The sequence below is a fragment of the Hyperolius riggenbachi genome, chromosome 4 (assembly GCF_040937935.1).
Source record: "Hyperolius riggenbachi isolate aHypRig1 chromosome 4, aHypRig1.pri, whole genome shotgun sequence".
Lineage (NCBI taxonomy): Eukaryota > Metazoa > Chordata > Amphibia > Anura > Hyperoliidae > Hyperolius > Hyperolius riggenbachi.
This window is the reverse complement of record NC_090649.1, coordinates 218,134,759-218,161,009: the sequence shown is the minus strand read 5'-3', so window position 1 is coordinate 218,161,009 and position 26,251 is coordinate 218,134,759. Positions and strand designations below refer to the sequence as shown.

At 44.1% G+C, this 26,251-nt stretch overlaps 1 protein-coding gene across 6 annotated transcripts in view; it reads right to left on the bottom strand.

Annotated features, from left to right (window-relative positions):
* MCPH1 (microcephalin 1) overlaps nt 1-26,251 on the bottom strand; it is a 664,091-nt gene that overhangs the window by 304,196 nt on the left and 333,644 nt on the right. For all 6 annotated transcript variants that reach the window (XR_011031423.1, XM_068281351.1, XM_068281349.1 and 3 more), the window contains one exon: nt 7,725-7,802. Coding sequence is in view for 5 of the 6 variants with exons in the window: in XM_068281351.1 (XP_068137452.1) it covers nt 7,725-7,802 (78 nt within the window). In the remaining variant the exon portion in view is untranslated. The remainder of the gene's footprint in view (nt 1-7,724; nt 7,803-26,251) is intronic.

Below are 26,251 nucleotides of genomic sequence, written 5' to 3'. Positions count from 1 at the left end.
ATTCATACACTGGTCAAAAAGGTTAACTGCATTCCATGAGGGTCCTTTCCTGCCATTTGTTACCAACTCCATGGTGGCAGCTGCAACCTTCATTACGCATCTGGTACACCCAACAACACACACTGCAGCTCTTGTACGGTGTATTTTGCATATCACAACCATCAATATGACTGTCCATGAGAGAAAAGGTTGGAGTGGCCCTGGAGTGAAAGACAGAAGCTCATCTGGAGATGTATCAACAACAAGGGATTGTTCTTATGCGTCAAGTGGTGCATTACGACACCTTGACCTTATAAGTTTTTTTACGTCCTCTGGAACCAGGCGCATCGGCCGATCGCACATGTGACTGGCGCAGTGATTAAACATGTGTGTTACTTGGCAACCACTTTTGGCTGTTGCTTACATACATACTATGCCCACGATGGTTGGACGCATGGTGGTGCGCATTGTTTGCGCTCCACGTATGCGGATACATGTTGTGTCTGACACTTCCGGTTATACCGGATGTGATGTTGGCATGGAGGGACGCACTGGATGTGTTCCCATGATGAAGTTGATCGCGTCATTTGAGTGCGACCAACTATTAGCGCTGCGCTGTGTTTCCATTGGAGGTAACAGAGTGGGCAACACCCCTCTGTCCGCCGCTCATCCGGGAAACTTCGTGGAGTCTATTGGCTGATGGCTATGACGTCCATCTAGATTACAGGTGACAGGTAAATGACTCAAAGTACCTTTGCATACTATGGCATGTAGTCCCCCACCAGGTCCGCCTGTTGCTCCGCCTAGCAGGACACCGATTGGTGTTTTTATTGGGGGTGGGTTATTTAAAGGTTTGTTCACTGGTGTTTTCACTAAGGCTTCTGCAGTTTGATAAAGGGCATCGCCCGAAACAGCGTCTGTCATTGCCAAGCCGTACTTGATGGAATAAAAGAGCTTTGATACTATACTTTACAGCGGTGCCGGTCCTTTTTGATGTTTGGACTGTTGTGGGTCTTTGTGGGCACTCAGACCTTGACCTTGGCACCCGGATACTTTACTGCTGTGGTGCTCCTTCTAGTTGCCATTGTCCATATGATACATACATAGACATATGACTATGGTAGGGACTATATTCTGAGCCCCTCTAATGCTGGGAATACACCATACAATTTTCTGTTAGATTTACCTGCCAGATAAATGAAGTTCAACATGTTGGAAATTTATCTATCTTACCATCTATCTGCCGAGCAATTAGGCAGTGTTCTACTCAGCAAGAGATAAACAGAAGACAATGCACCAGAGATAATGACCATTCACTGAGCGGATCGCTCAGAAACAGCCGTATCAGTCTGCAGACAGACTGTACACACGCCGGACTGTCGCTGGAACGCCCACCCAGTCCGGCGTGTGTACGGACCTTAATGCTGGGCATACATGGTGCAATAGTTGTTATCAACCGAGCTGCTGATGGCTCGATTGATAATATTCAACCTGTCCGATCACCGTGGCAGATCGATTCCATGCTCGATCCCCGCGGGCGGACAATGGAAGAAACGAGCGGCTGATAAGGAACTGCCCGCGGGGACGAGCGGGAATCTATCCACCCAGCGGCTCGATTTGGCGCAGAATTGCACCGTGTATGCCCAGCATTACAGAAGAATCTAACAGAAAATTGTATGGTGTATTCCCAGCATTAGGCACAGTTAGTGACAAGACAATATACTCTGTACAGCGCTATGTAATATGTTGGAGCTATATAAATATTACAATAAATAAATCTATAGGTGGGTTTGCTGAAAGCAAAGCAGATTATTATGCCTGGCACAGATTTATCAGCCAAGGCCACGCCTATTGGTAATGTATTAACATTTCATGGGAACACCACTGGTAAAAAAAAATCAATGTCAGTTTTTCAGGTTCCCTAAGGCCCGGTTCACATTAGCGGTCGCCGTCCGGAATCGCCGTGTCGGAGCCGGACCGCATGCAGAACGGACGGAACGGACGCACGGCATAGCAATGAAAGCCTATGCGTCCGTTCACATGCGTCTGTTTCGTCCGGACCGGATCCGGACTCCGGCATAAGACCCAACATGCGCTATTTTTTGGTCCGGCTCCTCCGGCAGCCGTATCCGGAGCGGAGCCGGACTGCACCATCCGGCCAATTCAAACCAATGAGAACCGGAGAGCGCACAACACACTGGCTAAAAATCCGGATGTTCTACCCCACTTCCTATGCGTATTGTAGCGGCGATTTTGGATGGGGACACATGGGCAAGCATTTTGGAGTGGAGCAGCAGTGACTTTAAACGTGCTGGAGATGATGGCAGTATGTCGGAGGTGGAGGTGAGTGCTAAACAGCGGAGGGCCTGATTCCACAGGTCCACCTTCTGCTGACCTCCCAGACCCCAACATTTTTATTCGGTTTCTACTATCTTTTGCCAAACGGATCCGGATCGCATCCTGATGAACACCTGATGCAACCTGACTGGATCCGGATCAGAACCGTACGGTTCCGATCCGGATCCGGTCCGGATCCGGTCAGGTCATCCGGTCCGTTTGGCAGAGAACCGCAAGTGTGAACCGGGCCTTAGAACAACAGTTTTTACAAAAGGTAAAACTAAAATAAATAGACTGGCAATAAACTGCATTACCACTTATACAATTAACCAATTTAAATGTGGGTACTTTTGCGCTTAAACAAATAGCAGTAAAATACCTAATCATTTACAATCCCAAGGCCTGAATAAAACTATTTGGATTTTGTTTAAGAAAGCCAAGCAATATTACATCCCATGCCCAGATAATTTGTTGCTTTCAATGAAGTATACAGTCCTTATCCAATTAACTTTTTCTCCTGAGTTCTCTCCCAGGAGATCATTTTTATCTTATCTACAAGCAATGTCCGAGTAATCTGCACCAGCAGGGATCGCCTGTTGCCGGATACATGTGCTTGTCAGTTGTTTGAGCAACTGTGCTAAAAACCATAGCCTTCCTGCAGTGGCTAGCAGGCTCCTGGCTGCTTTCCGCCTTCCCCCCGCACACAAGCCGCCATGTCACCTGATATGGTAAGTATTTTAAAAGCCTGAAAATACGCCAAAAGCAAAGTCCTCATTATTATTCAGGCATGCCGGTTAGTTGAGACTTCCGGTTATCTTAGTTCTGGATAACGGGGTCGTTGTTATAATAACTTTGAAGCACCTACTGAAAAACTTAAAAAGCACTCAAAATTAGGTAAAATGTATTATTAAACTTACTGTGAGTATTGTCATGCATCTTGAGAGCATTAACCCTCCTGGCGGTTTGCTAAAAAATCGCCAGGGGGCAGCAATGGCGGGATCTCCTGGAGGGCTTCCCCCGCCATGGCGACGGGGCGGGATGACGTCATCGACGTCGTGACGTCAAAGGGGATTCCTATCCACCCCATAGAGCTGCCTGGCACTGATTGGCCAGGCAGCGCACGGGGTCTGGGGGGGGGGGGGCGGCTGCGGCGCGACGGATAGCGGCGGATCGGCGGGCACTGCACGCAGCTAGCAAAGTGCTAGCTGCGTGCAGCAAAAAAAAAAATTATGCAAATCGGCCCAGCGGGGCCTGTGCGGTGCCTTCCGGCGGCATAGCCCGAGCTCAGCTCGGGCTTACCGCCAGGAAGGTTAAAGGCATTTTATTAGTAAGGTTTGAAAATACGTTCTTGGAGACAACTGAGGGGACAAGTTAATAGGATATGGGCCTATGTGTCTAAAAAACAGATTTAGGTTAGGTTTGGTTAAGGTAATATATTAGGTTACAATACAGTTAACAAAATACTGACATAGATTACAACTGAGCAGCATTTCAAAGATGGAGTTATGGTCAGGTACGGGGAAAATCCACAATAAAGAATTAGATTTAAGCAAACAAAGGGTTAAAGTTAGGCCCTAAACTGAGATTAGAGCTACTGGGAATGGGGCAAGCCAGGACTTCAGCTAGAAGTCATTCAGCATGGAAATATTAAAACAGACAAGTTTCCAAACATTGGATAAATCAGTCATTCATACACTGGTCAAAAAGGTTAACTGCATTCCATGAGGGTCCTTTCCTGCCATTTGTTACCAACTCCATGGTGGCAGCTGCAACCTTCATTACGCATCTGGTACACCCACAGGGCCGGATTTGTGGGCAGGCCGAAAAGGCTCGCGACTAGGGCGGAGCCAAGGAAGGGGCGGGTTAAAAACAGACAGCAGTGTCCCATTAGCCTCCCATGCTATTTCCTACAATGATGCTGCAGTGTTAATTTGTCTGCAGCCGCCAGCTGCTTTCCTATGCACATAGTAGCATATCTGTTTGTGCAGCAGCGGCGGCTACAGACAGGGACAGAGCGGGCAGCTTTGCTAATATGACAGAAGCAGTGGCCGCATCATTGCAGCTCTGCCCGCTGTCATTCAATGGTTGTCTCTCCGCCCCCCTTCAGAATCAGCCTATAGAAGTCGTAGAAGAGGCTTTAGAAAAAAACTTCAGCTTCCAGCCCTTTGTATCCCCGCCCTCCTGCTTGCTCCTGCCTATCAGAAATTCTGAGGGGCGAGGATACAGGAGATCGTGCAGGAAATGAATTCAGCTTGAACATGTGTGTAAGGTAACTAGCTCTGCAAATCTACACCTAGCTGTAATGTATAGCTGCACTCCCCCTGCTTCTCCCCCTTCCTGTTCTGTGTCTCGCTGTTCCTTCTGCTTCTACACTGTTTAGAGCAGCATCTTCTGTATTCGTTGATGTGACGTCTGCCCTTCCCCAGCACTCCCTCCTAAGAAATACTGGTAGAGAGGGTTTGTTATGCCGCTGCGCTGGGAGTGATGAATAGACTCCCAGGGCAGAGGTGCAGACCTTGAAAGAAAAGTAAGTTTACGTTCCTCTGGGCAGGAGGGGAGGCTCACAGCCAGGCAGCACATTTCTGTACATCTACACTACAACTACAGCACATTGCTGTAAAACTAGAAACCAGTGTGTGAAATCCCTTACCACTGACACCCTCTCCCTATCCAGCACAGCATGGTCTTCTTCCTATTCCAATGGCAGATCCAAACTATCCTCTGTTCATTACACCTAGACACTTTAAGTGACCCAGAGATGAGTCTTGTGGCTGTTTTTTTTACTTACCCAGGGCTGCCTCCAGATCCATAAGCATAGATGCGTCCTTCGCCATCCTCCTGCGGGTCCTCCGTTAAGCCGCAATCTTCTCCAGTAAGCGGCTGTGTGACGTCATCAGGGGGCCTTCTGCGCTTGTGCGGACCTTCTGCGGCTGACGTCACTCAGTCAGACTGAGCCCTCTACCGTTTTATTGTGGCAGAACGAGGATTCTGGGCAGACTGCGGGAGGCTTGCGTGAGGACGGCGAGGGACGCATCCGTGCTTCTGGGGCTGGAGGAAGCCCCAGGTAAGTAAAAAAAACAGCCACATGACTCATCTCTGGTCACTTTAAGGCTCGGCTCACACTGTAGATAAAAAACTGGTCCGTGTAAAAACGTATCTGTCTCAGGCCTCTTGTATACTACATGTGATTCTGATTTTTTTTTTCTTATACGATCCAATTTATGAATCTGATTTAAAAAAGTACTGCATGCTGCTATGTTTTTAATCAGAATCAAAAATTGGATTGTATAAACAATTGTAATTGCATGTAGTGTGCAAGAGGCATAAAACGGATACGTTTTTTAAAGGTATCAATAATTTATCTGTTCCGTTAGCACATGGTCAATGTGTGTCCTTTGATCCGGAAAAATTGTAGACACAAGTTTTCAGTACGTTCGGAGGAACGGATCCATTCTAACAGAGCAATGGGAACGGATTAATAGGTTAATTGGATCCGTTAGAATCTGTTCCGTCACCATCCACTAACAGTGCGGTTTTTAGTTCCAATGTGAACCAGGCCTTATGCTGCATACTTCTGCACAGCTCCCAGGTGTTCTTGCATGTCATTTGACAGGTCAGGTGCTGTATAGAAGAATGCTGCTGCATAGCACCCCACTGCATTAAAGAGTATCTGTAGTGAAAAAAGTGCCCCGGGGGTTATATTACTCTGGAGGGGGAAGCCTCTAGACACTGAGGCTTCCATCGTCCTCCTTAGAACCCCTGATTCAGCTCTGGCCCCCTGGAAACTCGGCCCAGGCACACTACAGCTTCCACCGCTGGGTCGCCCTGAATAGTGCACCTAGTGCAGGTGCAGTAGCTGCTTTCCGCTTGGACTCCGGCAGAAATAGTGGAGTCCGATCAGGTCTGCTGTACTGTGCCCCCTTGTGGTCGGCTTGCGTCTGTGCTGTAAAGCAGATCCAATCGGGCTCGGCTATTTACGCCAGAGCCTGAGCAAGGAGCTGACACTGCGCCTGCATGAAGCTCAGTGTAAATATATTGTTCATTTCACTGGGAAAGGGGATGGGGGTGGGGGTGGCAGTGCTGAATCGGGGCAGCAGAGAAGGACAGGGGAAGCTTCATTAGATTCTAGAGGCTTCATCCTCAACCCCCCCTCCCCCGAGGTAAATCTATCCCAATGGCAGATTTTTTTCGCTACAGGTTTCCTTTAAAATTGCTCTGCTGTGCTACTCTGAAGTTTTATCTGAGCTGCGGCTACAGGGCAGCACTGGAGGGGACCTTTGGGATAGGATAGAAACGTCCCATGACCGGCCTAAATGCTTTAGGAAGTTAGGATGAGCAGAAGGAAAAGGGAAGGGGGGGGGGGGGAGTTGACAACGGGCCTAGGGTGGTAAAAAGTACAAATCCGGCCCTGTACACCCAACAACACACACTGCAGCTCTTGTACGGTGTATTTTGCATATCACAACCATCAATATGACTGTCCATGAGAGAAAAGGTTGGAGTGGCCCTGGAGTGAAAGACAGAAGCTCATCTGGAGATGTATCAACAACAAGGGGCTAGGAGCTGCTAGCCTCACATCAAGTGCCAACTCAATGACCAGAATGCACCTTGCTTTTACAAAGGAAAATGATATAGGTTTCTTTTTAAACAAATGTGAGATGCAACTGTATTTAACTTTCTTTGTTTGGTTTGTTGGTCTTTACTGTAAATGCAGCATGCATATGGTTATAACGGAAACAAAACCATTGCACAGTTATATAGATAACTGCCTCCATTAAATCATGATGGACAATAAGGAATTTGAAGAGTCCATATCACTTAAACAGATGCAAATAACTATGGATAATCAATTTCAAATTTGTTCTTGCACCAATGTAACAAATTGACGTGCAGGGATCCACTCTGGAGCAACAAGCAGTACGTAATGGAACTTCAAGATCCGCACCGTCAAAATAATATCTTTATGAAGTATAAAAATTAAAACATGATAAAATAGCGTGGGTCAGAGATGATGCACAGGCGTTTTGGACTTCCACAGTCCTTTCTCAAACCTTCAAGGACCCACACTCAAACCTTCATCTGGGTCCATGAAGGTTTGAGAAAGGACTGTGGAAGTCCAAAACGCCTGTGCGTCATCTCTGACCCACGCTATTTTATCATGTTTTAATTTTTATACTCAAAGATATTATTTTGACGGTGCAGATCTTGAAGTTCCATATGGATAATCAATTAGCAGGATTCATTTTTAGTTTGCAGAAGATAATGTGGAACTTGAAACTAAACCAAGGTCAGTGGTGACCACTGTTTGCATCAAACTCTGTAAATATTCATGCCATTGATCATAATTGTAAATGCATGGAAATTGGAATTCAGCATGTCATTTGGCCAGGCAATGTGCCATCACTTACTGTTGCTCCTGGGAAGTGGTCTGACAGCTCATACGGTTCTTCAGGAAGCCAGTGTCCACGCTCCAAAGACCACAGAATCTGAAAGAACAAAAAAAAGTGACAAGCTTGAACAAAATAATTCTGAGGAATTGGGGGTTACCCTTAAAGAGACACTGAAGCGAAAAAAAATGATGATATAATGATTTGTATGTGTAGTACAGCTAAGAAATAAAACATTAAGATCAGATATATCAGTCTAATTGTTTCCAGTACAGGAAGAGTTAAGAAACTCTAGTTGTTATCTCTATGCAAAAAAGCCATTAATCTCTACGACTTTCAAAGTCGTGGAGAGGGCTGTTATCTGACTTTGATTATCTCAACTGTAAGTGAACTAATTACTTTTTCTATGCCAGAGGAGAGGTCATTAGTTCACAGACTGCTCTGAAAGAATCATTTTGAATGTTGTGTAATCTGCACATATTAGAGAATGATGCAATGTTAGAAAAAACACTGTATACCTGAAAATAAAAATATGAGGATATTTTCTTTGCTGCTAATCTTCTAGTAATTATTCATAGTACACAACCAATTCACTATATCATATTTTTTTTTTCCGCTTCAGTGTCTCTTTAAAGGAATACTGTAAGGGGAGGAAGGGGGGGGGGGGGTCGGGGGAAAATGAGCTGAACTTTCCCAGGGTTTTCTAATTGTCCCTTGCAGACATCCTGTGCCCACGCAGCCACTCACCAATGCTTCGGCCCCTCCTCTGGTTCACTTCTGGAATTTCAGACTTTAAAGGATACCACAACTGAAATGTGACATAATGAGATAGACATGTGTATGTACAGTGCCTAGCACACAGATAACTATGCTGTGTTCCTTTTTTTCTTTCTCTGCCTGAAAGAGTTAAATATCAGGTATGTAAGTGGCTGACTCAGTCCTGACTCAGACAGGAAGTGACTACAGTGTGACCCTCACTGATAAGAAATTCCAACTATAAAACACTTTCCTAACAGAAAATGGCTTCTGAGAGCAAGAAAGAGGTAAAAAAGGGGAATTTCTTATCAGTGAGGGTCACACTGTAGTCACTTCCTGTCTGAGTCAAGACACTGTAGTAAGTGTAGGAGACAATAGCTTTATCTTCCCAAACCCACTACAAGCGGTTGTTGTCTCCGAGTTTCTGCCACAGTTCTTTACATCTTGACAAAAAAAAGTAAATAAGTTAGTAAGACTAGGCTTCTGACTCAAGTATTACAGCCATGCAGCACAGGCATTACCCTGAAACCCATGCTGGTAAACAACCAAAGAAAAATCTCACTTTTGTTCTTAAGCAGACGGCAAACAACTGATTTGTACCAAAAGCATGTGTCATTTTAGTAAGAATGCAGAAGTTCATAATGTCCACAGCCATGCCTTGCTTTAAAGGCATCTGATGAGCCCCAGTTGTAAAAACAAAGATTGTAAATGATCTGCTCTTCAGTTTATAGATGAACAAAGTGGGATGATGTAAGAACTATAGCTGAACAAGACAGAACCAATTCGGGTACATATTCCAAAATTTCCAATGAAAGGAAGTTATAGTTATTTTTTACCCACCCATTCTTCTTCTCTATTTGTGTGTGGCAGTGCCACATACACTTCTGTCTCCCAGCCTTCCACCCTCTATAATGCAGAGTAGCACAGGGAGAGCTAGGATAGTTGCCTATTCCGGGCCCTGAAACATGTCTCTTCTTCCACTTCGGAGAGGCTTCTGCCTAAGGTACTACAGCCATGCAGCATAGGCATCGACCTCATAGGATACGTATAAATCTTACACATATCTGGCCACATGTTTTCCCATAAATCATAATTTAATTCTGGTAATGCTCTACTGGTCTATGCTCTGTTGGTACTAGCAAAATTAAAATAAAGAAACTACGCACGGCCCACCATGCCGGGGCAGGCCGTAGCTGGGAGTGGCCACAGAGCTTCAGTCTCAGACTAAAGCGGATCCGAGATGAATAACTATCTATAACAAGTAACTTGTCAATATATCTTATCTCAAGTTTAGATAGTTTATTCCTGTGATACAATGAGGGGAGCCATGTTCTGTTTGTCACATTGTCACAGGCTGAGGGCTGGAGATGCCTCTGAAATCAATGGATAGTAACCTCCTCCTCCTGCCCAGACTGAGCTCCCATAAGCCCTTGCTACAGTGCCAAAGCACAAAAGCAGCTGTGGGCGAGTCTTGTTTAGTTTATAGGGAATTAGAGTATTAAAACAAAACAAAAAAAGTATTTGGCTTGAGGAATGCCCTATAAACTATAGGAAAGGAACACAATTATGCAATGAGTAAAAGTTTATCTCAGATCCTCTTTAAGGGCGAGTAAATTAACTTTTTTAATTCAAATTCACCTGAAATTTTTCCCATTGATTACCAACAGATTGTATCACTCTAATCGAATCAGCTAGCAATCTATTTACCAATGTGCCAGCCTGCTCGATAATTCAATTGATTTTGTCTGAAAATCAATCAGACAATGATTGGCGGTGAGTCTGAAGCAGCAATAGATTGACAGCCCATAGTGTTGCACTGCTTTGAGCTGCAATTCAATACATAATTTATGCTGAAAGCTATTTACAATCTATGTCCAGTGAGTTGAAGAATTTGAACCCCCTCTGATCGAATTCTAATCTGAAAGGGATTGATCTTTTGGCCACATCTGCTGCCCATCTATTAATGTGTGAGCATCGTAAGACTAAGGTTAGTTTCTGTTACAATGCCGTGATATAGTTTTGTGAACACATCCATGATAAATGCTTTATCCTGCACAGAATGAAGACATTACTTTTTCCTGAATAGTGCACAGTAAATAACCTTGAAAGCAACCATTTGTAAGATAACAGGAGTTCTACCTGCATCCACCATTTTTTATCATGTAGCAAAACGTACACTACTTTTTCATCACATATGATATAATCAGTAGTTGTACTTGTTGGTAGTAGTTGAACTAGTAGTTGAACTTGAGAACAAATTCCTTCCTAGCAACAGGATAAATTATGAAAGACCACATAGTAAATAAAGAAAACAACATTACAGACAAACCAGTTTCCTCCAAAAAGTAGCATAGCACCAGTCAACTGTAGCTACATGGTAAAAACGTTGTTTGCCTTACATTTCACTCTGTCTCTTAGACAAATGTTTCATGATAATGGTACTTTAAATATCTAGCGATAAATAAATACCTTGAAAAATAAGTCACTCAACCACTGTTCAGCCATTTCACCCTTTTCTGCCAAGATCAGCATATTATTTTATACTGTATAGCAGTTAAAGTAGTAGTTAAAGAAGCACAGTTGTAACCATTGCAACCTGGCGGAGGGGGCAGGCTTTGAGTACTCCTAAGGAAAGGAAGGCTTGAAGTTTACAGGAAAGAAGAACCTTAGTTGGGTTGCGGGGGTGGGGTTGGGACAGTTAAAAACAAAGTTCCATTTGCACATCAGTGCTGCTGCATTACTGACAATCGTCGTACTGACTTCTTGTGTATTCTCCTTCAGCCAGTGTTACATGTATTTAGAATTAGCCAGTCCCGGGGTCATTAGACTTGCTGGTGATCCTGTCTCTGGTTGAACCTGTCCTGAGGTGGAGCTGAATTATGAACTTATCTTACCATTTTAGATGACTTGCATCTATACCGTCAGCACATACACTGTACTTACAGTACCATGCAAGTAGGGTTCCAAATTCCAATATGAATTGGATGGCAGCTATGATCATAAAGCCAGATCAATGAATTCCACACTGTCTGGTGACTGACCCAAGCACCAAGTTTATGCAGTTTTTGTAGGTTAGCTGTATGCTGGCCATGCACAAATCTGGATTCAGCAAAAGACTGTAAACACAGAGACTATGACATGCTAAAGCTGAATAAAACAAGGTGTTCCAGCAAAATACGAGTCGAACAACGCATGTGTGTCACACATACCATAAAAATTGATAAGCAAACAACACAGTTTTACAATTCAAACCACTCTGGTCCTTTCTATCATCATCAGTTTTTCTTCATATTCACAAACGAAAATAAGAAATACAGCAATTAACAGATGGGAATAATGTTTAGAGTCAATTAAAGCACATCTGAAGTGACAAATGGATAGTGTACTGGTTAAGGGCTTCGACGCATTAACCAATCATTGCGCAGACCCAGACTCCATGGTCCTGATGTACAACCATGCAGTGTCATCTGCCTATGACGCCCTTGCTCCAGTTTGCATTAAACGGTCTACACCACTTCACCATGCACGGTGGTTTGACAGCTCACTAAAGGACCTAAAGAATGAAGTGCGCCAGACTAGAAAGGAAGTGGCGAAAATCTCAGAATTCAAAAGATTAACACACCCTTCTCTCTCACCTGGAAAGCTACCAAAATGTGATCACCAAGAAAAAATCCTCCTACCTATCACAGGAGATCGCAAAGGCCGCCAACAGACCAGCCCAACTATTCCGCACAGTTGATAGACTATGTAATCCATCCTGTCTAAAACCTACTATAACTCCCTCAAAGGAGCTATGCGAGAAATTTGCTTGCTACTTTGCTGACAAAGTATCCTCTATTCGGTCACTCATTCAGTCCACAGCACCTAAGACTTATACAACGCCTGGAAATAGTTGCAAAAACAACCTAACACCCTGGACTGACTTCAAAAGTATTAGTGAGGAAGAGATCTCAGACATCCTCCGCCGCCTCCGCCAGACAACCTGCGACCTGGACCCTGGACCAACTAAACATATGCTGAAATGCCCTGACCTGCTTGGTCCAGCATTTCACAAAATAGTAAATTGCTCTCTGCAAGCAGGGAGGTTTCCTACCTCTCTAAAAGAAGGAATCATCAAGCCCCTTCTTAAAAAACCTTCCATGGATCCAGATGCTATGAGCAGCTACAGACCTGTCTCCAACCTCCCCTTCTTAGGTAAAGTTATTGAAAAGGCTGTCTATCTGCAACTTGAAACCAGGCTGTCAGTAAACAACATCCTGGACCCTCTACAATCTGGCTTTAAGAAACACCACAGCTGTGAAACAGCCCTCATCCAAGTCTGCAACGATCTGCTCATGGCAAGGGACAGAGGGGAATGCTCCATCCTAATCCTGTTGGATCTCTCAGCGGCTTTTGATACAGTTGACCATGAAATCCTGCTTAACAGACTGCAGGAGTACTGTGGCATCAGTGGATCAGTCATCCAGTGGTTCAGATCATTCCTGACTGACAGAACACAGAGAGTATCCCTAGGACCTATAATGTCCAAACCTGCACCTCTACAATTCGGAGTGCCACAAGGATCAATCCTATCCCCTCTGCTGTTTGCAATCTACCTGTTGCCACTCGGTACACTTATCCTACGTCATGGCCTGACGTACCACTGCTACACCGATGACACACAGCTATACCTGTCCTTCAAACCTGGTGGAACAGACCCTACCCCAAAAATAAACTCTTTCTTAGCTGAGCTACAGGCATGGATGAATGATAACTGGTTGAAACTGAATGCTGACAAAACTGAGGTCCTGCTAGTCCAAAGCCAGCACTCGCCATCAAAACAGCTCTATCCTAAAGCAACACCAATCAGGATTGGGAATTCAGACATAAACAGCTCCAACCTTGTGCGCAGCCTTGGCGTACTAATCGATGGGGAATTGAGTTTCAGAAACCAAATTTAATCTGTAGTTAAATCTTCCTTCTTTCATCTGAAGAACATTGCAAAGATTAAACATCTGATTCCCCCAGAGGATCTTCCAACCCTAGTCCACGCCTTCATCACATCACGGCTGGACTACTGCAATGCCCTTTATGCTGGCCTCCCCAAAAAGGACCTGCGTCGCCTGCAATTAGTGCAGAATTCTGCTGCCAGATTGCTAACAAACCAGCCTCGCCACTGTCACATTACACCGACCCTTCGCTCACTGCACTGGCTACAAGTAGAATGGAGAATACTCTTCAAGATTGGACTGCTGACATTCAAATCCCTGCACAATCTGGGCCCTGGATACATGAAGGACTTGCTGAAGCTGCACCACACCTCTCACAACCTCAGATCAGCAAGTTCTATAAACTTGGTCACTCCTAGAGTGCACCTCAAAAAATCTGGAGATAGAGCCTTCTGTCATGCTGCCCCTACTCTTTGGAACTCCCTACCACACCCAGTAAAGACAGCACCATCCCTGGAGCTATTCAAATCCAGACTGAAAAGCCACCTGTTTAGCCTGGCATTTCCAGTTTTATAAAATTCTTCCTCTGTACCACAATGGTCGGAGCCATGCTTATGCGCTTTGAGTGCCACGGGAGAAAAGCGCTTTACAAATGTTATTTGTTGTTGTTGACAGGAGACACAGGAGATCAGGGTTCAAATCTTGGCTCTACCTGCCAGTAAGCCAGCACCTATTTAGTAAGGAGACATTGGGCAAGACACTGCATACCTACCCAGTGTATTACTGGATTCTATTATATAACTGTACAGGTCCCCCATGACATATAGCAATCCACCTGATCTTTTCCCACACCGCCTGTCCCTCTTCCTCTTTCCATTGAGAAGTACATGCTGCTTGGCTATAGCACAACATTTCTATACAGCACTCACTTCCTGAACTGTCACCCTAACAATTGGTCCATGATAGGGTGACATTTACTGAGTGTGTGTACACAGGGCCGGTTTAAGCAACAAGGGGGCCCCAGGGCAAAATAAACCTGCCCCCCCCCCCCCCCCCCCCAACAGATACCCCGGAACAAAAATCGTCATTAAGGGACCTTTTTTGCAGCTGGTATAGTCAGGGTGTGAAGCCCCTATCGGTCAGAGCTCCATATTCTGGCTACCCCAGCCTGCATGGGGGACAAGGGGTTAAAAAGTTTCAGGAGGGGGGACCCCACATAATTTTTTTTTTTTAAATTTCCACACTCTAAACATAAAAAAAAATATTGGAAAAATAGGAAAAAATGCCAGGGATCTTCATACAGCCATATTGCGGCTGTATAGCGATCCCTGGCCAAAGCGCTGCGGCTGCGTATAGAGCCCCTGGAAACCCCGTCAGGAAATTTATTGTGCTTTCGTTTGATGCATGGAAAATTACACTACCGTTAGGTTTGCTACTAAAAGTTACATTTACCGCATTTAAAAGTATACTTTTTTCCTTTGAAACTTTAAAATCGATTTTCTCAAAAACTAGAAGATCTTTTTGAAAAATTGTTTTTTCCTCGTATTCCTAATGATCTCCTTAACATATCCTGTAAATTTAGGGTTTCTAGCATTTAAGGTGGATTTGCTATTAACCATTAAAGTCGGCAGGTTTTTAAATGTGAATTTTTTTTCCTTTGAAACTTTAAAATCGATTTTCTCAAAAACTATAAGGCCGGTTTGAAATTTTTTTTCCTCTTGTAGCCACTGGGGGCCCCTACAAGCTCTGGGGCCCTGGGGCAGCTGCCTCCTTTGCCTCTACGGTAGCGCCGTCCCTGTGTGTACAAAGCTTAATCCCCCTTACAAGGTAAAGTTCAGGACCTCCTTAGAGCAAATACTCAAGTAAATCTTCCCCCATCGGAAGCCCCATACCAAATGGCAATTCACATAGCAGAATAGAGCTAATTTACTTCTAACACAATGTTCTAATACAACCTTTACCAACCAGAGTTCCACAATGATCTTTCAGTGGCTCTGTGTAACATTTCCTCTGTTTAGGAGGGTGCATATGTTTCACTGGATGAGAAGGTTTCTCATGGACCCCGTCTGCCTTTCTATCTACTCTTCACTTGCTGTCTGCCTGTCCAAAATTCCATCCTCCCACATAATCATTCATCACCAGATAATGATCAAGAGACTGTTGTGCCACATGGAAATCATGGTCTGTGATGAATTCATGTATGGGTGGTCAGTATTAAAGACAGACACTAGGTGACGAGGAGACAGAGAATCAGAGCCAACTTTAAAGGACAACTGTAACAAGAGTGATATGGAGTCTGCCATATTTATTTCCTTTTAATCAATACCAGTTGCCCGGCAGCCCTGCTGGTCTATTTGGCTGCAGTAGTGTCTTAACACCAGAAAAAAGCATGAAGTTAATCTTGTCAGATCTGACAATGTCAGAAACACCTGGTATGCTGCATGCTTGTTCAGGGTCTATGGCTAAAAGTATACTATGCAGAGGATCAGCAGGGCTGCCAGGCAACTGGTATTGGTTAAAAGGAAATAAAAATGGCAGCCCCCATATCTCTCTTGTTACAGTTGTCCTTTAGGGGCTTGGGCCCACTAACGCAGTTGTGTCCGCTTTTCAGCATCTGTAACATTGATCTGTAACTGAAAAGCGGACACAACTGAGTCAGTGGGCTCAGGCCGTAAACAAGCACATTCATGTCAATCTCTGTGGGGGAGGGGAGAGAAGTAGTGCCTTGGGCAAGTACTCAAACTGCTCCCCAGGGGTGGAGGCATGTATAGAACACTACACAATAATATTGGTGTCTAAGGCTCTGTTCACACTGCATCAATCAAAAATTGGTCCAATAAAAAGTAATCCATTTTCAGTTTCAAATGGAACAGTTTTTAACGATTGGTATATCTGCGACACATCTCTGACAGATCTGTTAATCCGAACAGATCCATTACGAGTGGACTGATGTGAACAGAGCCTATTGCTTTGCATAGGATCCATTCCATTTCATTCCCCTAAATGGAATGCTTTTGGTAGAATGTGAACTGAGCAGAATACAGAGCAATATAAAGGGGGTGTGAAGATATGGTTGTGTGACGCTGGTTAGATAGGCAACCGCGATGGAAAAATTTAATAATGCATTCTCGATTCTTCCAGAATTTATCAACAGTCCAGTTAGCATAGTCATGAGCAAATATTCCCCAGCTACAAACAGCAACAAAGAATACAAATCCACATGACTATAACTGCAAAGTCCATCCATAGCAAGGGAGACGCAGGTTCAAATGTTCACATCATCTCCTCCAAAGCTCAACTGACCTCCTCCTGTCTGTCCTATTAAGCTGATAGATAAACCTCTGCAGACTATGTGTCTCTCAGGCATTGTACTCATAGCAGTTAAGTATTGTACCGTGTTAGCCATCAGTAAAAGCAAGAAGTTTTGAATCAGGATGATCCAATTCACTGACTAACTTATAAGAAAAAAAAAAAAGTAAAGCAGGCCTTACACTACTCAATTTTACCTTCGCTATACAGCAGATTGGATCACTGTGATTGAATCTGCTGTGAAGTCGGTAACGCAAATGTTGCCTGAGTGATTGATTTCCTTTTTTGCTCTATTGCTCGGAGCGCATTGCTAGCGGCGTTCGATTGGGCAATGACCAACACTGAATAGCAGCAGTACTCTCACCTGTCCGCTGATGCGTGTCCTCCTGGGTCCAGTGCTTTAACTTCTTCTGGTGGGTCTCCTCCTCCCTGTGTCCTCTTCTCTTCCTGTCATGTGACAAACCGATGTTCAAACACTAGGTTTCGGGTCAGGTGTGTATGCTGCCGGCCCTCTAGTTTTTGTGCTTCAGCTCGTCACATTAGAGGAAGAGACAATGACACACGGAGGAGGAGACCTGCTAGAAGGAGATATAGCACTGGACACTGGAGGACATGCACCAGCGGACAGGTGAGATTACTGTTGCCGGCCGGGCAGCACAGATGTGGGGAAGCCTGGGGATGGCGAAGCAGGCAGCGGTTCCACAGATTTTAAATGGATTTCATACTGAAATGGATTCATAATCTGTGTACAGTGTGTATGGCAGCCAATAGATCCCTCTCGTTGAATCCGATCAGAGAGGGAACTACAGTATCTGATGGTCAATCTTGAGGCACTGTACACCTTGGCAAGAGATAACCAGAAGACAATGCACCAGACACAATGACCAGTCTAGCACTGTTCAGCACTTATGTATTCTACTCTACACACACTATTCAATACAGCAAACCGCAAAATACAATAAACAGCAGGAGCTACTCCCATATACTTATAACAATGCTTGACCAGGACCTGAACATTTAGTTCACTATACCTGAATGTTTACTATACCAAAGTTTACTATAACAAGATTATACTGTATATGTAGAATAAATTAATCCTATTAAATACATCTGATGTCAGTGTCCATTTTTTGTTTTTCTGTTTCTCAGAAAGTCATAAAAATATTAGTCAATGCAAGCTAATGGAATTTAGCACAAGGTCTTGCCAATTTCCCTTGAATAGGGTTGTGGGTTATTAGGCAGAATGCCTATTTATGAAAGCTAAGCAATGAAATGCTTTATTGCAAAAACATACTGCCAAACTAACGAAGCAAGGAAAAACAACACAGTGGCACGCACTTCCGTGTTCAAGAATCGCAAAATAACTAAAGGTACAAAAGGCAAAAAAGACAGCACTAGGTTCAAACAACAATTATTTTCATTGACATTTATTAACAAATATAAATAAAACTTTAAGCAATATTGTGGTGTCTCACTGTCCTGAATCCACATGTATCAGTTGATGCAGAAGAAGGTAAAACCCTTTACAAGGCATGGGCCAATCAGCCTTAAAAATGGGGAAAATTCCTTCTAGACTTCCAATGCCAGATAAATCCCTCGATCAACTTTGCCAGGAATTACCTAATAATTATAGCTGTGGATATCCTTCAATGCCAGAAATGCATCCAAGCCTTCTTTGAGTGCAGATATGGAATTTGCCAGAACTGTTTCCTGTGGAAGGATATTTCACCTTTTAACCACACTTACTGTAAAGAAACCTTCCTAAACAGATGTCAAAACCCTTTTTCCTCCTTATGTAGGGAATGTTAGAATCAAGGACAGAAATTTTGCAAGGTCAAACTGTTTTCAGTGCAATGCGGCGTTCGATGACCATACTTCAGGATGTCTAAAAATGGTGTTGCGACTGACACAGGTAGATTGTAATTTTCTATTCATTCAATGTTCCTTTCAAATCAGCTTCCAAAGATCAATAACGTTGTCTTTTTTGAAGGATGGGTGTGCACCACCTGAATGAATTTTATAGATCCTGTGAGTGGCAATGTCGGCGAGTGGAGGGTGAGTTGATGGTGTGTTTATTGCACACTGCTGGTGACAGCCATGCTTCACATCAGGTCTGCCACTGACTCCACCCATGTAAGTGCTGATTGGCCAGCACTCCTTGGGCAGTGTATTTAAAGATATGTGTGTGGATTTTTATATTGTCTTGGCTATTTGCAGTTTGATAAAAGAGCATTACTGCCTGAAACAGTAGTCTGTCACTGCAGCCCTGCTTTATACAATAAAAGAGCTATAAAAGTCATCCCGATGGTGCCGACCCATACTTCAAATCTGTCTGGTGTACCCATGGAGACATTGGGGAAGGGGTCTGGGCACACCATCATACTCATTGGGTGCTTCTTCACTTGCTAATCTTGCAAAGTTAAGTCATTTGTATGACTAGGTGCAATGCACCAAATTTCCATCCCATTAAGCTGTAAGTCATCTAGTGTAAGGCCTTCAGTCATCTGTGAGAAAACTGTATCAGCTAGTGCACCATAAAGGAAATTTTAAGTGAAATGTAGTAAGGCCACTTACCTAGGGCTTTTTCCAGCCCTCTGAAGACCTACTGGTCCCTCGCCATCATTCAGCAGTAATCTGTTCTTCCTCTGTCCCCCTATGAAGCTGCATGAAGGGCCCCATGCCTCCTCCAATGCACTCCCATAGCCGGGAGTATTCTGCACTTGTGCAAAAAGTCAAAATTGCTATTGTGAAAATGCTCCCAGCCATGGCAGCACGATTGAGGAATCGAGGAAGCGCATGGCCATGCCCATACATGCGTAGTGGCCCGTGACAGGCTGAGTCGGACAGCTTTCAGAGGTGAACCACAGAGGAATGGAGTAGCACAGAATAATGGCGAGGGACCAGGAGGACTTCAGGGGGCTGGAAGAAGCTCCAGGTAAGTAGCTGGCCACATCACATTTCCCTTATCACTCCCTTTAATGGCGACAAGATGTCAAAGTTCCAAATACAGGAATTTAACCTGGCACAGAGGTAAGTCACCTTTCTGTACTATGATCAGCAGCTATAACACCACTAAAATCTTTATCTGGTGGTTGGCTAGGCTGCAGCTGTGTGTTGCAATGGAATAGGTCATTAACAATGTCTCAACAAGCATTACTGGAGAAAAAAAAAACACCAATTTATAAGTACACTAAACTCATGTGCACCCAGTATAAAAAAGGAAGCAATATCTGAGTTATTAATAGAAAATGTACAAAAATTACAAAACAAATCTATATTCACAATTAGGCAAAGTACATTGGGCTTTGATAAGCTCACTCAAAGATTATGAAAGATAATGTAATTTTCTTTGCCACTTGAATTAATTAGCCCCAACTGTCAATGATTGATATCCCCTGCTTTAAAAAGCATGTGAAACTCAGTCTGTGATGGCTAATTTGTGGTAGAACCAAAATAAACAAATCCTGCACTGTCATTAGAAAAGAAAACAGTTTTGCATCAAAGATTGATGATGTGATGTGTACTTACGGTTACTAAGGAGCTCAATTAACCTCTTAATATCTTTTGAAGTCATTTTAGTAGAAAACTGACCTAAACCTTTCAGCCTGATACACACAGCCGGAGCGCATGAAGCGCAGGCAAAACCCAGGTCCAGGCACTAATCTGCAAACCAGAATCTACACTCACATTATGAGTTTACAAGTCTAAACTGCAATCAGAACAGTGCTGAAAGCAACAACTTTCCTATAATGAACTCATCAACAGTTGAATGTTTAGATTATATGCCTTCAAAAAGGCCAAGACTCCCTCGGCTGTTGTACCTGTTCCGGGTTCTTCCTGTGAGGGTCCCTGCGAGTGATTGAACCAAATTGCACAAACGTGCACAATTTATTTAGCACCAAAAGCGACCCAGAATTAATTACAAATTCCTCACCTTAACTCAGGCTTAAGGAGTTCTTGGTATGCCCATCGCTAATTACATAGTACAAAGCTGCTCAATTAGCTCAACTGTCCATAGTTAATAGTCGCGATCATAATCCCCTCTGGGTAACCTTAGAGTCTGATCTATCCCCACTGACCCTGGGAGGATTAATGTGGGCCAAGTCTTTGTACTTTTCATTTCTTAGGTGACAATGCCCAATGTCAGTCCCTTCTTTTGCTTTATGGAAAGCCTGTAGATTTAAATATCAGCTTCAATCCCCTGCTTCTCTGATGACAGAGCGATTTTCCAACCCTGATTTTATCCCGGGAGGTTCCCCTAGAGCATTTAAATGGTGGTTACTACATACGTTTACTACTGTTGGACAATTTACAAGAGCATTTAAAATCATGACTCCAAAATATTTTATACAAAACCATTACCTACCACCTTCCTAGTCACAAACAGGTCTTCCATTTCCTCAACACCATTGTACCTTCTACTGGCTCTCTCTCTTATACGGCTTTTGAAACTACATGTAAAGAGAGCCCTCTGAAAAAAAAGAGTCTGATTTCCTTTCTCTATTCTACATTAAATGATTTTGCTTACTCAAGTAAACCACTATTTTTAGCTGAATGTGAATCTGAAATAGGAGGTCAGGAAGTGGGCATATTGTTGTCGAACTCTCACTAAACCAAGTATGTTCTTTTCCACCCTAGAGACCTCATGTAAACTGTTACACCGAGCATATTTTACCCTGGAGAGGCTTCTTAGAATAGATAGCTGTAGGTCTCCCCTGTGTTTTCGGGGTTGTGGATCCATTGGCTCTCTGGCACGTCTGGTGATCCTGCCTTAGGGCCAAATCCTACTGGTGTTCTGTCTAGTATAAAATTAAGAGTGTTCTCTCTTGTCGTGTGCCTTTCACCCAAAGTGTATTCTTATTGGGTGATAAACCACCTAAGGGCCTGTTTCCACTACACGCAGATTGGATGCAGAAAAACGCATTCCATTGAATGCCTATGGGCCTGTTTCCACTAAACGCATTCATTGGAGTCAGTTTTTATGCATCCATTCTGCGTGTAGTGGAAACAGGCCCTAAGCTGAACTATCCTGCGCACAGATTTTTACAGAATGTAACCTCCACTGCCAAGAAAGTTCTAGCTCGTAATTGGTATTCCTCCAATTTACCTTCAGAGGATGTCTTTTCACTTGTCTCAGACATTATGCTAGCTGCCCATATTACCGTTTGGATAATATGCTGGGGTTCTTTAACACATGGTCTCCTTGGATCACATGGCTGGAAAACTCTGGCCTTTCCCACGATATGCACAAGTTTTAACTTTTTCTGGATAAACTATGCCCAATGCGGTGTCCCTGAGCCACTTGTCTTGATTTGATCATTGTATGTGATTATTATGTTTCCTTATTGAATGTTTCTTATAAAACCAATCTCAAAGTAACTACCTGATTTCTGAGCACCACAGAACAGCAAATAGTCAATTAATTTTATTTATTTTTAATGGAAAACATGGAGAAATATGTGTATTTTTAGGCACGGAAAAAAAATAGTAATCCACGAAACATCAAACGGTAATCATGAGGCCTCTTTCACACAAGCATTTTCAATTGTGATGAGACATTATCAACCTATCCCAATAACTGACATTGGACATCATTTTTTTTAAAAAAAAGGTATTTGTATGTTGTATCCTGAATCAGGATTAGCTACATACCTTTACCTTGTCTCTGTAAAGTTGCATTCTTTAGATATTCAGACTTCCTGGCTGCGTGGTTGCTACCACTCTACTGGCGGGAAGTAAGAATATCTGGGGAATATGACTTCACAGAGACAAAATAAAGGTCTTCAGCTAATCATGCTACAGATGAGAACATAAAAGCACTGTAGCATTTACATAAAAAAAAGACATTCAGAGTGGAGTTAAACTTTAGACCTCTTTCACAGAGGGATGTTGCATTTGATGCGACGTTAAAGTTGTACATCATGCCCCTAACGCAGCGCATGTAGGTTATGAAATTGGACGTTATTTTGCACTGCGTTATGTGTCTCTTGGTGCGCCGTTTTCGTCGCATACTGATAGAACGAAAACGGCGCATGCATTACATTTAAAAACAAAAAACATTACTGAGCATGTGCAACATACATAACGCAGCAAATGTATTGCTAAATGCACAGAGCACTTTCTAAATATTGATACACGTTACACACAACGCAACGTGTGCACTGTGAATGTCGCACAGACTTTGTATTGCTGTGCGTTAGTCCACGTTAAAACGTCGTCTAACGTGCGACTTTATCGTCGCACTGTGAAAGAGGCCTGAAGTATCAATTTATAAACTTATAACAAACTATAGTGTATTTTTGGCTTCAACTAATCTCTCTGCATCTCAGATTCATGAGAAAAATATGGGGTGGAGCCCGAGCACTGCCACCACGCGTGAAAACCAACCGCACATTACACCACAGCAGAGTGGGCAGCCATTCCTAGTGCCCTTACCAGGAAAGAAACAACCCACCATTACTAGCCAAATGAAATACAAAAACACATGGAAAGGCAATGCTTACAAGCAGCACCTCCTATTTACCCCGGTCTGCAGAGCAATAACCAGTCAGCCAATGTAAAGACACAATAATGTGTCCAGACGTGCAGTACTGAATCTAGAATGGACTGAACCAAGCAGTGGCAGCACTCGTGGCGGCATTAACATTGTATGATGCATCTGGCTTCTAGAAATTCCCAACACCATCTCCATATATTGTTATAAGCTGATGGGTTGTCAGTATCAGACTGGGATTTTGTTCTCCAAGCATAGTACCAGTAGTTTTTTATTCTTAAAACTGTCTGGGGAACAGCAAGATAAATGAGTGCAGGTGCCCCTGACAGTATGATGTTCAGTGAGGGACTTGCATATTTATTATTGGCCAATTCAGATTTTACACAAGTAGTTAACATGCAGAGGCGCAAAATGCCTGTAATGGTTGATGTGTTGAGACAAGAAAAAGGAAGTAATGTTAACACATGGCTCTGATGCTATGTCTAAGAACCAGATGTAGCATGTGAGAAGGTGACTGTGTTGCCATAAAGAGCTGAAAAGAGCCTGTGTGTGGTACAGGAAGACATTGGCCTGCATAAATGTGTGAGGAAAAGGAAAGCTAAAGAACCCTACACAAGAGAATTGTGGTTATTAAAGTCTAACAACTGCTGCATGGTGTTAAATCTCCAATTTACACTGAAAGCCTACCGCTGCGATGATATATGCTAGGCTTTCTTTAAAATATGTTTTTCTGCTGTGTAGATTGAACCAACCACACTGGAATATGTGCTAGTCATGGATTGTAAGAGTGCAAACTGCATTTGTTAAAAAGGGAACCTGAAGTGAGGGGGAATATGGAGGCTACCATATATATATTCCTTTTAAATACAGATTGCCTGACAGTGCTGCTGATCTCTTTGGCTGCAGTGGTGTCTCAATCACACACCTGAAACAAGAATGTGGTTAATCTTGTCAGATTTTTGTCAGGAACATGTGATCTGCATGCTTGTTCAGTGTCTATGGCTAAAATTATTAGAGAAAGATTCAGCAGGACAGCCATTGCTGTGTTTTTCTTTCATTTATAATGTATTTTTCCTTAAGGGCTCATTTCCATATGCACACTTTGAACCGCACTTATGGAAACGCGATTGCAGGGACATCAGGCTGATGTTTCCATACATGTGCTGCGATTCACCACTGAATCACAGCGCATGGTTGCTCGCGATCCCATTCATTATAATGAATAGGATCGCAAGCACCGCGCCCAGGGGAGTCAGGTGCAACCAGAGCAGGGACAAGGTCCTCTGGCACCCAAGGCTGAGTCACCAAAGTGCGCCCCTCCATCCTTCCCACCCCAGCCGTCACACACTGATTGCTATTAGACTAAGAGGTGTCCCAGGGCCCCCAACCCTCCCCAACACCTTAATCTCTAGTTATGTGGCTTGCAGTCACTTCCATGTATCCACTTTTCTTATTTCTCTCTGCTACAAACACAATAGGGGAATGGTAGCTGAGTGAGTTGTGCATCCCCTCCTACACTGCGCCCTGAGGCTGGAGCCTCTCTCGCCTCTGCCTCGGCCCAGCCCTGGGTGCAACGCAGAGCCTTGCTGAAGCACGACTCCTGCGCTACACTAATAGAAATGAGCCCTTAGGCATAAGTCTTACTGGATATGACCATATCTACTTCTCTTGGGAGCAAGATGTCCAAAATGTAGAAACAAGTATCCTTATACGTTACCCTAATCTTGCATTGTTTCAGTTGCATACCTACTGTGCGCACAAATGTACACTGCGGGGGGCGCATGCGCGGCGCCGACGAGGACACATGTAAGTCCAGGTCGCTCCGCTCCCAGGCTGATCTCCGACGGACTTTTTAGCAAAAATTAGCACACCTGCAGCCGGTGAAATCACAGCTACAGCTCCCCTAACATGCCAGGCAAAGGAGGAGACAAGAACGGAACGAAAATCTGCACCTCCACCCCGGCAAACAAAAAGACGTCACAGCAGACCCACCGCCCTGACAAAACCAAGATGGCGGACGAGCACAGCAGAGCAGCCCGGAGCGCTCCTAATACTCCGGACAGACAAAGCACATCCCCTCAGCATTTCAATCCTGACCTGGATGAAACGCCTCAACTGCCTCCCATGCATGAGGATTTGCTCACTCACATACAAAGAGTCTTCAGACTCGAACTAAAGGAGGCAGTTAAAAACATCACCGACCAGATAAAGGATCTCGGGCACCGACTGGATGAGGTGGAACAACAACTGGACGATATAGCAGACGCACAAGAAGCGGACAAACAGCAAATCGACCAGCAAGCTGATAAAATAGAAATGCTAGAACTTAAATTAGAAGACGCTGAAAACCGCAGCAGAAGAGCCAATTTGCGCATCAGAGGCCTGCCTGAAACGGTCGTGGACCTGAAGCCTGCGGCCTTAAACATCTTCAGCGCGCTTCTACCAAAGATGGATCCTGCGCAATTCCGCATCGTACGGATCCATAGAGCACTGACGAAAGTACGAAATCCTGATCTACCTAAAGACGTCATATTGAAATTTCAATACGAGGAGGTACGTGATCTGATACTAGAAGCCGCCCGCAACCTCACGACCCTCCCAGGAGCCCCGGCCTCCGTCCAGCTATATGCTGATCTGGCCTCAACCACCATTCAACGCCGTAGAAATATGCGCCCGGTGACACTATCACTCCAAAAGGCCTCGGTGAAATATAAGTGGGGCTTCCCCTTCGCTTTAATCTTTACCCACAAAGGTACCACATATACAAGTCGCTCTCCAGAGGAAGGCCGCAAGCACTTGGAACAAGCAGGGATCCAGGCGGAAGCTATGCCAATAATACCACTCCCGCTGCGCCCTGCCCGCCCGGCCAGAGTATGGGCAACCAGAAGAAAACGACTCCGGCCTGCACAGGCCCCAAGATCCAACGTGTGATTTACTACTACTCCTGGAAGCCATAAGATGCGACTAAAACCTGCGAGCTGAGGCCGGGTCCCCATGGGTCGGCCTCCACAAGTTCTTTTACCCGCACTCTGCCTATGTGATCCAGGCCCCGTTGGACTTTC